The sequence below is a fragment of the Osmerus eperlanus genome, chromosome 6 (genome assembly GCF_963692335.1).
Source record: "Osmerus eperlanus chromosome 6, fOsmEpe2.1, whole genome shotgun sequence".
In the NCBI taxonomy this organism is placed as follows: Eukaryota; Metazoa; Chordata; class Actinopteri; order Osmeriformes; family Osmeridae; genus Osmerus; species Osmerus eperlanus.
In genome coordinates, this window is record NC_085023.1 from 2828939 (window position 1) to 2844707 (window position 15769).

The 15769-nt window shown below is 46.3% G+C and overlaps 1 protein-coding gene across 1 annotated transcript in view; it reads right to left on the reverse strand.

The window, feature by feature from the left end:
• The window catches only part of khdrbs2 (KH domain containing, RNA binding, signal transduction associated 2), a 68870-nt gene that overhangs the window by 27076 nt on the left and 26025 nt on the right, over nucleotides 1-15769 (reverse strand). Inside the window, exons 3-4 of the mRNA XM_062462998.1 lie at nucleotides 9945-10061; nucleotides 3267-3413 (exon numbers count right to left, since the gene is read on the reverse strand). Of these exons, the coding sequence (XP_062318982.1) occupies nucleotides 3267-3413; nucleotides 9945-10061 (264 nt within the window). The remainder of the gene's footprint in view (nucleotides 1-3266; nucleotides 3414-9944; nucleotides 10062-15769) is intronic.

Here is a 15769-nt window from a genome sequence, read left to right on the forward strand (position 1 = left end):
AAAGTAGCCCAATTCCGCGGGAAAACCGCGGACCTGGCAACACTGGAAGTGACACTCAAGAGCTCATAATAGTGAACTAATCCAACCATGAGCGTGTCAGCATTACTTCGTAATTATTACAAGTTTTAAACAAATTATCATTATTTGTATTATTCTATGTTTAAGATTGAAATAAACATAGAACATACGTCCATCCTTTGGTAAGAGTACTAGTCACAATCTCAACCTGTAATCTCAACCTCATTCAAAATTCTGCAGCTAGATTATTAACCAAAACTAAAAGGAGAGAACACATTAGTCCTGTCCTAGCTACTTTACACTGGCTCCCTGTTACCTTCAGAATTGACTTTAAGGTCCTTTTCCTCACATACAAAGCTCTACACGGACAAGGACCTAGCTACATTGCTAACTCCTTTATAAACTACACACCAGCTAGAACACTGCGATCATCAAATGCAGGCCTATTAGAGGTCACCAGAAGCAGTCATAAGAAGATTGGTGATTCGGCCTTTGTCAATTACGCCCCAAAACTATGGAACAAATTACCCATAAATATTAGGGAAGCAAACACTCTAGACATTTTTAAAAGACAGCTTAAAACCTACCTTTTTACCGAAGCATTTAAGTAATTTTATCTCAAAAGGGTTTTCCTACTTTTATTAATTATATTATTGTTACTTTTAAGATGCATGTTTAAAGTTGGTTTCTCTCTTGAACAGAGATCTTATTGGGATTTTTATTTTTGTTTGAATTGTTTATCACTTGTATTATTGTTTTTATTGATTTTATGTAAAGCACCTTGAGCTGCAATTCTTGTATGAAATGTGCTATATAAATAAAGTCTTACTTACTGTAGCTAACGTATTTGGGGGGATATAATATTCATAAACTGGTTTCCACAAATAATCCATTTGAGGCACAAGCTTCTGAAATGTTATGACCATGTTAAGAGTAAAAAAACCATTGTTCACTTTTTAGACATGTTACTTTTGTGATTAGTAATTAATTGGTTATTCTTTCTTAATTGGTCATAGTTCACAAGTAGTTCTCAATGAGGATATATTTATTTAGTAATAATCAAATACCTAACAAGGAACTACCTTTGTACTAAATTTGTTATTACTTACTGCTTAGTTAATCTTGGTTCCATATTAGTTAATAGTATTAAGTTCAGTGTTAATGTAGTACTACCTATTACTCCCTGCATAGCTACTCATTAACAATGGACCATTATTCTAAAGTGTTACCACGTTTTCTTTATCCACATATATTTATGTTCTTTCTTATTATTAATATTAGTTCTCTTTATTTTAATAAATGTAAATGATGTACAGAGTACTCCCCTCCACAACCTCCCCATTGTCAAGACTACACCCTCCACACCATCACCCCTGTCCAGACTAAACCCTCCACACCATCAGCCCTGTCCAGACTACACCCTCCACACCCCTGTCCAGACTACACCCTCCACACCATCACCCCTGTCCAGACTACACCCTCCACACCATCAGCCCTGTACAGACTACACCCTCCACACCATCACCCCTGTCCAGACTACACCCTCCACACCATCACCCCTGTCCAGACTACACCCTCCACGCCATCAGCCCTGTCCAGACTACACCATCAGCCCTGTCCAGACTACACCCTCCACGCCATCACCCCTGTCCAGACTACACCCTCCACGCCATCACCCCTGTCCAGACTACACCCTCCACACCATCAGCCCTGTCCAGACTACACCCTCCACACCATCAGCCCTGTCCAGACTACACCCTCCACACCATCACCCCTGTCCAGACTACACCCTCCACACCATCAGCCCTGTCCAGACTACACCCTCCACACCATCACCCCTGTCCAGACTACACCATCAGCCCTGTCCAGACTACACCCTCCACACCATCAGCCCTGTCCAGACTACACCCTCCACACCATCACCCCTGTCCAGACTACACCCTCCACACCATCAGCCCTGTCCAGACTACACCCTCCACACCATCACCCCTGTCCAGACTACACCCTCCACACCATCAGCCCTGTCCAGACTACACCCTCCACACCATCACCCCTGTCCAGACTACACCCTCCACACCATCACCCCTGTCCAGACTACACCCTCCACACCATCACCCCTGTCCAGACTACACCCTCCACACCATCAGCCCTGTCCAGACTACACCCTCCACACCATCACCCCTGTCCAGACTAAACCCTCCACACCATCACCCCTGTCCAGACTACACCCTCCACACTATCAGCCCTGTCCAGACTACACCCTCCACACCATCACCCCTGTCCAGACTACACCCTCCACACCATCACCCCTGTCCAGACTACACCCTCCACACCATCAGCCCTGTCCAGACTACACCCTCCACACCATCAGCCCTGTCCAGACTACACCCTCCACACCATCACCCCTGTCCAGACTACACCCTCCACACCATCAGCCCTGTCCAGACTACACCCTCCACATATCTTAGGTTTTAACATGCCATTGGAAATTGTCAAGAGAAGAAGGACCAAAGAATTCCAATGCATGTGCTTGTTTTAAATGGCAATACAAGTGAACTTAAGATGTTTACATCTCAGCCATCTGTCTGTACAGTACCTCAGGCAGAACATTTGTAACGTACGTGATTGAGTTCACCTACAACAGTGCCAGAGGAATACCGCCAAAAGGGTGAATTGTGAGGCAAATAAAAAGCACCCCAAAGCAAAGTGAAGCATTTGAATGAGTCATGAGAGCCAGCAGATTCTCCTGCCAGGGCGTCCCCACCTGCAGTCTTACGTGGAGTTATTCATATTTACTGCCTCAACTTGTGATGCAATACACTATGCACATGAATTACTGCTATCTGCTCTAGGCATGCACGATGCTTGCAAAGCATGGCAAGTTGTTTCACACTGCAGTTGTTAATTGCAGAATACATTTGAGTTCTAGTTAACAGAGGGTTTGGGGGACGTGGCAGGTCTGGGGAGAACACGTCTTCATAGCCTTGTCACATTTTTAAAGTTTCTATGCTACGTTATACGCCTCTTCTTAGTTATTATGGCTTCCCAGAATCCAATCTGCCAGTCAGTTTGTTTAACCAGTTTCTTAACCCCTTAAACTGTCAATTCCACCTGGAAGACTGGACGGGCCTGCGAGGGGAGTGCCACGTAGCACCAGGTCCGCTCCATTTCCATGTACCGATCTCAATCACCCTGCAGGAATTACAGACATTGGAATGAGACATTGGAATGGGTTTAGAAGAACTTACTGGAACTAGAAATTTCTTTATCTCCTCCAAGGCATGGCTCATGCGAGAATAGGCCTCTCCAGGAGGAGCGAAGACTTCAATTAAAACGTGCAGATCGTTGCTCAAATGGGTATACTTGGCTTCTCCGCTTTTCCTTAATTCTTCTTCCTGTTAGAAGCGGAGAGAGAAAAACACGGACAAATCAGGCCAGGTGTCTAGGGGACACACACACACACATGGGGACACACACACACACACACATGGACACACACACACATGGGGACACACACACACACGGGGACACACACACATGGGGACACACACACACACACACATGGACACACACACACATGGAGACACACACACACATGGGGACACACACACATGGGGACACACACACACTCACATGGGGAGACACACACATGGGGACACACACACACACGGGGACACACACACACGTGGGGGGGGAATTCTCTCTCTTTCACACACACAGAGCTAATTCCATGTGAGACAGACATAAACTAAAGAATGTGATCGTCTTTTGTTTGTGTGTCTGTACTAACAGGCTTACTGTACATCTTCCTCTACAGTATTTTAAAGTATGTACTAATTCTCTGCTATGATTAATTAATTTTGTTGAACATGCCTCTGTTTTCACAAAGTGAAAGGGCAAGAAGCACATCTAGCCTACTCTTTCATCATCATGAAGAAATTCTGGATCTATGATGATTTACCACAGGACTTGTGCCTTGCCTGCCACCTGCCTGCGCTGGGTTGATCTGTGAATGAGCATTGAGTATGAGAAAAGAGCATTATAAATAGAATATATTATGATTAGGATGAATTATTATTCTTACTATTGTTATTGCTATTGAGGAAAGATCAGAGAGACAGAGCCATCCATGTGTGAGCCTCAGTCAGATCCAGACTCAGTTAAGGAGACTGTTGTGCACCAGTATCATATCAGAATGGTTGGCAAAGTGAAATTAGTATATATTCTTCTTGATATTGTTTGTCAGCTTCTGAGATTGTAACTGACAGTGACTGACAGACACAGCACGGTATTAGTGGTTGTAAAACGTATAATATTTGAACAGAACTGAAATGAGCATTGCAGATACGCGGTCCCTCCAGGTGAGTAAGCATGTGATGTCTGGAAATAAATTCCAACCATTTCAGCAGCACAATGGGATTGTTTGCTAGACCGTTGAAGTAGGCTCCAGGGTTTACATTCAAGAATTGCACACTACCATGTTAGCTGTCAAACCTTTCACGACTATGCTAATGCTAACGCTCAGTCCTGACGAGGCCGCTCTGGACTAGTGCTTTCTGGTTTCTGGGAAATTTACCTTAAGAAACATTCAATCTATTACTAAATCCCAACCTGACCGAGTCTGAAACACCGATCACATTTAAGAAAGCTCCCGGATTGGCTCGTCCCACTCCAGTCACATGTAGAAGAGCTTCTTGATTGGCTAATCTCATTGTAAACATCCAATCATCTCCCAGAGAGCTCCCTTATTGGCTCAGCCCACTCAGAAGCACCAGTGACCTTCCAGAGAGTTCTGTGATTGCTGAAGGTCATCCTCTGAACTGTCTGAACAGTTCTTCAAAAAGCCGGTAATTACGCTCGCCTCAGTTACCTTCTCGTGTTGATTAGCTTGGGCTCTCTGGCATGCAGAGAAAGAGTTGAGAGGCTTTGGTGTTGGTGGGTTCTTACAGAGACTTGATCAATGACAACCTCCTCTTCTCTGTCACATCTTGACAAGCAGATAAAACACCTCTTGATTCCCAGACTCATGACTTAGGACGCCTTGTTAGATATCTGGATTGGGCTGATGAGGAACTTTTACAAATCACAACATTCCTAGAACTTGTCTGGAGATGTGCTGCTGGGCACAGACTAAATCCTATGATTTGGTTTAATAATAGCCTGGCCTTGTGCAAATTTCTTTAAAAGAGTCGTTCAGAGACATCATCAGAGATGTTCCAATTTGTGACTCTTATGTCAAAAGACGTTGTGAATGAAATGAGAACAATGTTCCTTTTGACATGACTTGAACTGTTGAAGATGACAAACCATTTAAAAGCGTTTTTCTACCTCTTGTGCTTCCTGAAAGAAAGAGAGAACCATAGCCTTGATAGCTTGGATGACATTTATTCGCTTGTGAAACTTTCCTTTTACACCGTTCGGTTAGCAACACTCTATGGTTTGTTCTAAAAGCCGGGGCTGCCTATTAAGATGTTTGTGAAGAAAAGAATGAATGAAACGAAAGTGGTTTAATCCCAGTACACCAATACCATTTCCTAAAGGTGACAAAATAACAATGTTTTTTGTTTCTGTGGATACATTTCGGGAGGATGCAACTTTGAAGGGAATGACCGTCGCCAGCAAACGACAGTAACAGAGTACTTCTTCTGTTCCGCAAAATGCAAGTGCATATTTAGATGTGCAGCTCTACAATGGAGTAGTAGTGTAGGTCAAACTCAGCTCCACACAGTTGAATACAACACAACTAACATCACAAACTAGGGAACCCTCTGAACCAATTCATCAGTTTCACATCTATAGCGTGCTTCGGACAGTGTCTGCAGTCAGCCCCGACAGACATGAACAAACCTCCACACACACAGTACGGACACCTACAGTAGTAGTCTGAACCAAGTTACAACACAGACGGGAAATGTTGATGCCAGGCTACTGCAGCTGTCTACATGGCAGCATTTGTTATCGTTCATGTCAGTTCATGTCACCTGAGGCGCGTTTGCGTAGATTCCGCAAAAAGGGCCACGACGTGGCCGTCAAAATGTTAGGGTGTGTTGGGAAGACTTGCCTAGATGAAGAGCAGCACGTTAGAGAAGTACTGCTGCCCCTACAAACATTACTCTTCATCAGCTATTGTATTTTCTTTCCAAAACAATTTAAAATTCAGGCCACCAGACAGTCAACCAAGAACATGTATTTATAAAGGTATATGTATTTATAGAGCAATATGCCATATCAATCGCAAGGGCTTCTATTGCATAAATGTCCAGCTTGTTTGTAGAAGAGGCTAACTGTCATGTCTACTGTGTTACCCTGGCTTAGTACAGGATTCTTTTTTATTATGAAATTCATAACTAACCAGGGTGATGCTGTGGATGGCCTGGGTCATCATGCTACAGGGTATAGTCTCCCTCTGAGACAGCATGCAGTAACTAACCAGGGTGATGCTGTGGATGGCCTGGGTCATCATGCTACAGGATATGTCATGCACTCTACGATGGCAAACTTCCTTATCAGCCTTTTGAATTTAGGTCTTAGATCTCTACATATTTAGCCTACTCAAATTTGTTCACACACAACCCGGCATTGAGAACTGTTTGACAACTGATTGGTTAGAGGCACTAGCCACTGTACGGCTGGGTGACACCCTGCCCCCTCCTCTCATATGCAAAAATCTGGAGTTGCTGGACGGAGTCTCTGCTTGATGGGTCTCACACCTCATTGTGTAACTTACTGTCGCATTGCTAGTCATATGTTGATAAGTAAGGGTCAAGATGTGGTCTGATTGGTTGTTCTTGGGTATAAAGGTAATTGTGAAGCATTGTTCTGTGGATTCTTGATCTCCTGAGACCTTCTCCTCAGCTCTGGCTTGTCCTACTCCTCCTTCCTCACCTCTTGCTTTCTCTCTGATTAACAATAATCAAGGTAGAGTAGGTAACATTTTAAACCTTCAATTTGTAACATGTTTGCCTTGTAATTGATTTCATTAATTTGCAATGCTATTAAATGTAGATTTTAAATTAACCTTACTCTTGAACATTCTTGCTCTGATTTAACCCATAGAGTTAAATAACTGTAATTATATTGGTATTGGCATTATTTGGTTAAAGTTAAGACACTGTTCAATTTCTCCTCTTCCTTTAAACCATAGAGGATTAGCTTTGGTTGTTTGTCAAATATTAAACCCACTACACCCCTTACTCAATTGTGCTATTATTCCACACACATGGTGGAGCCGGTCGTACCGACTTCCGGATTAATTGTGTGAGAAAGATACAGTACCATATTCTAGTTATTTAGCGAGCGTCACACCAGTGCCTTCGCTTGTGCTCCAGCCTTATCTAGTACAACGGTGCCTCTGCGGTTCCCTGCTCGCATCCAAAGTCTCTCTTTGTCTCAAGTTATCCTTTACAATGTTGCTTGCCCTAGTTTCTCCGGTTGAAACCACTCAAGTGCCACATGACACAGGCTTCCTCCCAGGGGAGTCGTAGCTGGCTTTATATTTGTTATTTGTACAGAAAATAAGTTTGCATTTTCATGTATTTAGGACATCCTAGAAAGTCGTCTCCATTCAGTCACTTGAGTTTTAATTGTGTGTCCTGCAACAGGAGGAGATGACCCCCACACAAGAGAGCTCATATTTAGGGCTCTTCAAAAGAGTGTCTGGGAGAAACGTTTGAAAACGGTTCCCCGAGACCTCAAACCTAAATTATGCAGCCTGTTTGGAGAGAGAGAGAGAGAGAGAGAGAGTGAGGGAGAGAGAGAGAGAGAGAGAGGGAGAGAGAGAGTGAGGGAGAGAGAGTGAGAGAGAGAGAGAGAGAGAGAGAGAGAGTGAGAGAGAGAGAGTGAGGGAGAGAGAGAGAGAGTGAGTGAGAGAGAGAGTGAGGGAGAGAGAGTGAGAGAGAGAGTGAGATAGTGAGAGAGAGTGAGAGAGAGTGAGAGAGTGAGAGAGAGAGAGTGAGAGAGAGAGTGAGAGAGAGAGAGAGAGTGAGATAGTGAGAGAGTGAGAGAGTGAGAGAGAGTGAGAGAGAGAGAGTGAGAGAGTAAGGCTAGGAAAAATTGAACAATTTCACACTGATGGGTCCCATGGCACTCAGAGAAACCACAGGAGCCAAAGCCCAGCGTTATGTAGCATGAGGGGCAGGGTGTGCTAGTACAACATTGGCTTCATCCAATTAATTAATGAATATGACAAACTCTGCAGAAGTTGTTAGATCAGTAATGAGTTCTGTCTGTGAACAATTCAACGAATGAAGGTTAGTTTGAGGCTGTTTTAAAGACGGACAAGCTGACTTACATTGCACATTTCACAGCCGTGCACACGTGTAGATATATTGCCAAATAAATCCTGATGGATTTGTACAAAGTTTTCAACGTAATGCTGTGGTATCATTTGAAAACCTCACAGCTAATTATTCATGTAAACATGTATGATTTTTTGGATATTCACCTTTGGTTACTGGTTTTTCACCTTTGGCTATATAGCTGCTATGAGTCGCACCTACAGTAGTAATTGATTTACTTTGAGGTATAATTTATGCAAAAACATACAACAGCTTCCTCCATAATTAAATCAGATATCACATACAATTGTCTGGGACACATGGCAGAGACAGCTAGACAGCTGAAGGTGAATGTTGTCATGTCTAAACTGAAGAAACCTGACTCTTTTCCTTGTTCTTCCCACAATCGGGATGTCTCAGGGACCTGATCCTGTGGGCAACCATGACTGGTCAGCTTCACATTCACACCTCCTCTCCTGGCTGGTCAGTCTGCGGATCGTTTGTCAGAATAATAACCAAAAAGTATTCTTTGGTCAATGCTATCCATAGCAGGCGGGGATTCGAACCAGCAACCTCTCCATCTTCAGGTGCTCTACCACTGAGCTGCACTGATTGGTGTTCACATAGAGCTGAGGCTTACAGCTGTCGTCCAGCCATGTCACAGCCGTGTCACAGTCACAACTACAACAGTACTGTTGTATCCTCAGGAGCTCCAGGAATCACCCAGACCACCAGCGTCATGCAGCCCAGCCGCAGTGCTCTCTCCCTGGGCCTGGCTGATCCTGTGTCTTGCCTCTGAAAAGCTTGCTGCCAGGGGACCTCCAGACAGGAGAATGAATGGCCTGGACCCAGTCTGCACTCTATGCAGGTCTCTCTTACAGGCTACCTGGGACGCTTTCTGTAGCACAGGCCTGTCACAGCCAACATGGCCACAGGGCAGGCAACCTACCAACACACTGTACAAGCCAGGGCCCAGACTTTCACCTGCTCTGTTCAGCAGGAGCATGTTATGGGTTTGGATGGATGTAAGGACGACTCTTTACTCATTCCAAATCCTTGCTTGGGGCTTGAATGTACAGGAGAGCAAGACTGAAACAAGGTGCGATGCACCACGAGACAGACTCCAGGTAATTCTGGTTGCGTATCAACCCTTTCAAGAACTTTCAAGGTCTGCTAAACACCATTCAAGAACTCTCTTTTTCCAGTGCCTCCACACACACCTGACAGCATACTAACCATTGTTTGTGAATAGTCAAGTTTCGACAGCCACTCTTAGTGCTTCTAACGGGCAAATGTTCAGTTTAAGGCTAAGAAAAGACATTCTATCCTCTGAGGTTTTCCTACAAGGAAGACAACATTGCTATATTGCAGTGAACAGATCATATTACAGTAGGCCTATGCTGTTTCTGCCCCAGGCTGAGAAATCATTCGCGGCATCTGGAAATGTTTAGCCTGACTGAATAGTTGTTTTATTTATTGAGTTATTGCTGTGTCAATTTTTGAGAGTGTAAAACGTTTTCTGTTCAATAGTTATGATAATGTGCCTGGAGTGTGCTGTTGAAACTCAGACTTTTCTCTCAGTTCGGTTAAGTATTAAGCTGGCAAAAAGTGACAAAAGGATCAACGAAAACACACAAAAGTGCACATCACCTTGTCTTTGTCTCTCATGGAGCCCTTCCCTAGAATCGACATCTTGGCTCCTGTGTCCTCCTGCAACCTCTTCATCGAGTTCCCTCTCGGCCCGAGGAGCTTCCCAACAAAATTAAACTGGGAAGGAAGGAAGGAAGAGAAGAAAGCTTTACCAACACATTTCCACCCTGACCTCCCTCCGTGAACCCCCCGTTATAAGAGAACGTAGAAATCACAACATATCGAAGAAAACGAGAATGAGATCATGAGAGTTAGAAAGATTACTGTTTGATATGAATGATCGATGTCCAACAAACAATCCCTTTCGATAGCTCCTAGCACTAATGATGGGGGAAGGCAGGAGGTGGGAAACTTGGGTGGAAGCCCTGTGTAGCAGATCAATACGACCGAGCCCTGTGTGCTGTGCTGTACATTAAGAAGGTGAATGGACCTCCGAATGTAGGAACAATCCTGCAGGCTCCTCTCTCATCATCCCAGCCCATCCTGCTCCGGGCCAGCCATGAGTCTTATTGATGCTCAGGGTCATCAATGATACTGGGAGAGAGGAAGCACAATGCCTGCACACAAGCCAATAACGTTCCCCCGGAACATTCCAGAGGTCAGACCCGGGATGAAGCCAGAAATAATGAGTTTCTGCCCCCCCAATGTGAAATCAAGTAATACCATCCAGAAGATGGAGTGAGAGCGGCAGGGCCTGGGGTGCAGGCCTGGTGACCCCTCCCTCACCGTGGCCCTGCTGGGCGCTCATAAAACGCTCCCTCACAGGCGGGGGGCCCGCCTGCCCCGCCTGCACTGCAATCTTCGTTACAGGGGCCGGGGGTGATGACCATCATCTACTCTGACCCTGGGCTCAGTGATCACAGTCCACTGGCTGAAGGACTGCAAGATCGGTAGTATCATCCTTGAGGGGGGAAGGATACAAGATTACCAAACACAGCAAGCCAACATGCACAGTCGGGGTACTGCAAATTATCTAAAGTAATTGATAATTCCACGAGCAGCCAAATAGAATCGGCAGGAAAGGTCATCCGCTGTTGAAATTCCTGGACCGAGGCACTAATGTTTTTGAAATTAATTACTTGACCTTCAAATGTTTCGTTTGGTGCTGCCTGATAATGGGCCACCTCCAGAGTGAAGCAGTTGGTCAACTGCAGTTGCCCGACCACCATTCAAATGCTGATAACCTTGTTACCATGCAGCCTTAGCTTGCTGCCAGCCCAGCTCAGCAGCTAGCCCCCAGCACACCAGGAGACCCTGACATGGTGAACCAACACTCCATCATCACAGCTCTCAGGGAGCATGCAGAGGTGTTCAATAGCAACAAGACGTCACCACCTTTCTGTTTTGTCTTTCTTTCTTTGTATTCTCCTTCTCTCCTTCCCTCCCTCCCTCCCTCCCTCCCTCCCTCCTTCCCTCCTTCCCTCCCTCCTTCCCTCCCTCCCTCGTGCCTTGCCTCTCCTCCAGTCCCTCTGACAGGAGTCTCCTCCAGCTGGAAGGGAGCCCTGGAGCAGATGGTCCAGGCTGCTACGGTGCGAGGGCGCTTGCCGTGAGGCTGCAGGAGAGTGGCCTGTTTTCATTAAGCTAATGAATGTCTGGAGCCTCTCTGCAGCTCTGCGGTGGGCAATTTGGGCTTTAGAAGGGGGCATGGTTCAGTGTTAAATGAGGTTTGAAATGATGCAAGTCGCCCCCCACAGCCTTGGCAGTCACACGCCTGCAGATATTACAGCTAGCGTGTTGCTAATGCAGCAATTAAGCACTGGGGCATTTTTTACGATTGAAAATAGTTCATCTTTTGCAACGACGAAGGATTTGCGGGCGGAGGGTATTTTTGGGGAGCACATGATGAAGACTATGATGAGTGTTGCCGCAGAGAACTGTGACCAATGTGCTTGTGTGAGAGTCCTGGACTGGAGTAAGAGGTAGATATTTCTGACTGAAAACAAAAGATTGATCAAATTTAACAATCAAACTGAACAATTTCTCTGCACCAGTCACTCCAGACCGCACACGTCCACCAGTGCAGCGAGAGTGGCGAGCGAGAGGGCAGAGGCCAGTCTGTCCTGGTCACGCTTCTAAGAAAGCGCAGATGTGAGGACGCAGGAGAAAATTACTTTTCACACATAAGCCCCGTGACTGAGTCCTGGAGCAGGACCAGACAGGCTTTCTCAACTAGATTGCATTGATTCTTCTAAATGTTTTCACAGCGACCCCGCTGCTTCACTCTCTCCTCCGCCCTCCCGGCCCCGATAGGACGAGAGGAAGAAGAGGGGGAGGGAATAGGGGAGGGGGAAGGGGGAGGGGCTTCTTTAGAGTATAATCAAGCTGATTCTCCAACAAATCCATTCCAACTCTTTTACACAGGTGGTGAAAGTCTTAATGTGATCTGAGGCCTCTTCCCTGGGGCTGTAAGCCTCATTGTCCTCTTGTGTCTTAAGGAGACTGAAGCACAGGGCGAGAGAAAGATGTGTTCCAGAGAGAGAGAGAGATGTGTTCCAGAGAGAGAGAGAGATGTGTTCCAGAGAGAGAGAGAGAGATGTGTTCCAGAGAGAGAGAGATGTGTTCCAGAGAGAGAGAGAGATGTGTTCCAGAGAGAGAGAGAGAGATGTGTTCCAGAGAGAGAGAGATGTGTTCCAGAGAGAGAGAGAGAGAGAGATGTGTTCCAGAGAGAGAGAGAGAGATGTGTTCCAGAGAGAGAGAGAGAGAGAGAGAGATGTGTTCCAGAGAGCGAGAGATGTGTTCCAGAGAGAGAGATGTGTTCCAGAGAGAGAGAGATGTGTTCCAGAGAGAGAGAGAGATGTGTTCCAGAGAGAGAGAGAGAGAGAGAGAGATGTGTTCCAGAGAGAGAGAGATGTGTCCCAGAGAGACAGAGAGAGATGTGTCCCAGAGAGAGAGAGAGAGAGAGATGTGTCTCAGAGAGAGAGAGAGAGATGTGTCCCAGAGAGAGAGAGAGATGTGTTCCAGAGAGCATACCGACGTCCATAGTAATGGTATGAATACTGTTTCTGTGGCTCCACCGTTGCTTTGGCAATATGAACATTTGTTTCTTAATGCTAATAAAGCCAATTGAATTGAATTGAATTGAGAGAGAGAGAGACAGAGACAGAGAGAGAGAGAGAGAGAGAGAGAGAGAGAGAGAGAGAGAGAGAGAGAGAGAGAGAGAGAGAGAGAGAGAGAGAGAGAGAGAGAGAGAGAGAGAGAGAGAGAGAGAGAGAGAGAGAGAGAGAGAGAGAGAGAGAGAGAGAGATGTGTTCCAGAGAGAGAGACGCTTCCCTAAAAGAAACAGAGAAATTAGAGAGACAGAGAGAAAAAATCTTTATAATCCTCAAAAAAAAGAACTAAACTCTAACCAAACATTCATAATAAAACAATTTGAAAACCTTGAATCAACAGTACAAATCAAAATGAATTGGACTACCCCATTACTATTTCAGAACTAAATAACAGAATAAAGGCCCTTGAAACAGATAAAGCATGTGGACCAGACAATAGACAAACTGAAATGCTCAAACACAGCAGCCTAAAGCTAAGAGAGGTTATTCTAAAGCTATTCAATCTGGTAATGAGTGGGGGATACCTCCCAATCTGGTAATGAGTGGGGGATACCTCCCCGAAATTTGGAACCAAGGCATTATTACACAAATATTTTAACATGGAGACTGGCTCAATACCACTAATTATAGAGCCATCTGTATAAGTATCAACATTGAAAAATATTCTGTGGCATTATTAATGCCAGAATACTGACCTTTCTCATTTAACATAAAACCTCAAGCAAAAGTCAAATTGGATTCCTCCCTAAATACAGAACAACATTTGTACATTTATACCCTTGACGCCTTAATCAAAAGACACCAAACAAAGTATTTGCCTGTTTCATAGACTTTGATTCAATTTGGCATGAGGGAATGTTCTTTTGAGGCAAAGTTTACGACATTATCAACACAATATACAAAGAAAATAAATGATGTGTAAGAATTGACAACCGGAGAACAGCATTCTTCAGCCAAGGCAGAATAGTTAAACAAGTTGCAGTATGAGCCCAACTTTAACATATATAAATGAATTAGCCACTGTGCTTGAAGGGTCTGCAGCCCAGGACTACCCCTAGAAGGCAAAGAAAGGGGGAAGGGGAGAGGGAGGGAGGGAGAGAGAGAGGGAGGGGGAGAGAGAGGGTGGGAGGGAGGTAGGGAGGGAGGGAGGGAGGAAGGGGGAGAGAGAAGGAGGGATGGAGGGAGGGAGGAAGGGGGAGAGAGAGGGGGAGGAAGGGGGAGAGAGAGGGAGGGAGGGAGGGAGGGAGGGAGGAGGGGGAAGGGGAGGCAGCGTGTTAGCAGAAAGAGAAGCTGTCAGTCTGAGAGAGAGACGTGTACAGCACACACAAGCCGGGCAGAGGCAGCACTGGGTGTGTCCCAGACAGAGATCCCTGAACCCTGGGGAGCAGGCTGGGAAAACTACCTCCACCCACCTCCCTCCCTTCATTCTTTGTGTGCTCTTTCTCTTTCTTTCTTTCTTTCTTTCTTTCTCTTTCTTTCTTTCTTTCCCTGTTTCTTTACTCCCTCCCATCCATCCTTCCCTTCTAGCAGGCTGAGGAGGCAGGGGTAGTCTGGGGGGGAGGCTGGGGTAGTCTGGGGTAGTCTGGGGGGGAGGCTGGGGTAGTCTCGGGAGGCAGAGGAGGCTGGGGAGGATAGGGCAGTCTGGGGGAGGAGGCTAAGGGAGGCTTGGGGAGGCTGGAGGGAGTGAAGGGAGGAGGCTGGGGTGGCTGGGGGAGGAGGCTGGAGGAGGAGGCTGGGAGAGGCTGGGGAGGCTGGAGGGGTTGAAGGGAGGAGGCTGGGGAGGCTGGGGAGGTTGGGGGGATGAGGCTGAGGGAGGCTGGGGCAGGCTGGAGGGGTTGAAGGGAGGAGACTGGGGAGGCTGGGGAGGTTGGGGGGATGAGGCTGGGGTGGCTGGGGAGGCTGGGGGAGGGGGGCTGGGGGAGGCTGGGGGGGTTTAGGGTAGTGTGGTGTGGTATTCAACTGCATTTCAACCATGTCCTTGAGATCCAAAACGTATGAAGGTTACAAGTCCTGCAATTTGAATAAAAGTGAGGGATAAAACCTTTTCTTCAGTGTGCACCATGGTGGCCTATGCCTGCCTCCTAGCTGCCCTGCTAACAGCAGCTAGGAGCCCAGCCCTGCTTCATCTCTGGAGGGATTAGCACATCTCGGCTGGACTGAAACACACTGTTTACTGGACTGCTGTCCGTCCACTGCACGGCTCTCAGCAGCTGGCCTGTTCTCACCAGGAGATGATCTGCTTTTTACAGAAAAGAACAGTGTGGTACAAATGTATATTTCGACACGAGACATGAAGCCATGTTGTGGATCATGTTCTGCTCCATTCCAGGACCATCTACTGTTGTTTTGGTCTTTGTTTCTATTTCTATATACTATATAAATCATAAAAGCCCGGAGAGACACAGTTTAGCAACTGAGACCCAAAGGAAGCCTGTGACACATCAAGAGAACGACAGAGATAGGTCGAAACATGCTTCCACAAAGTTACGTTAAACACTGAAACACTGTTGCTAGGGGGAAGATGAGCGAGAGGAGGGAAGGGAAGAGGAGGGAAGAGGATGGAGAGGAGGGAAGAGGAGGGAGAGGAGGGAGAGGAGGGAGAGGAGGGAAGAGGAGGGAGAGGAGGGAGAGGAGGGAAGAGGAGGGAGAGGAGGGAGAGGAGGGAGAGGAGGGAGAGGAGGGAAGGGAAGAGGATGGAGAGGAGGGAGAGGAGGGAGAGGAGGGAAGGGAAGAGGAGGGAAGAGGATGGAGAGGAGGGAGAGGAGGGAACAGGAT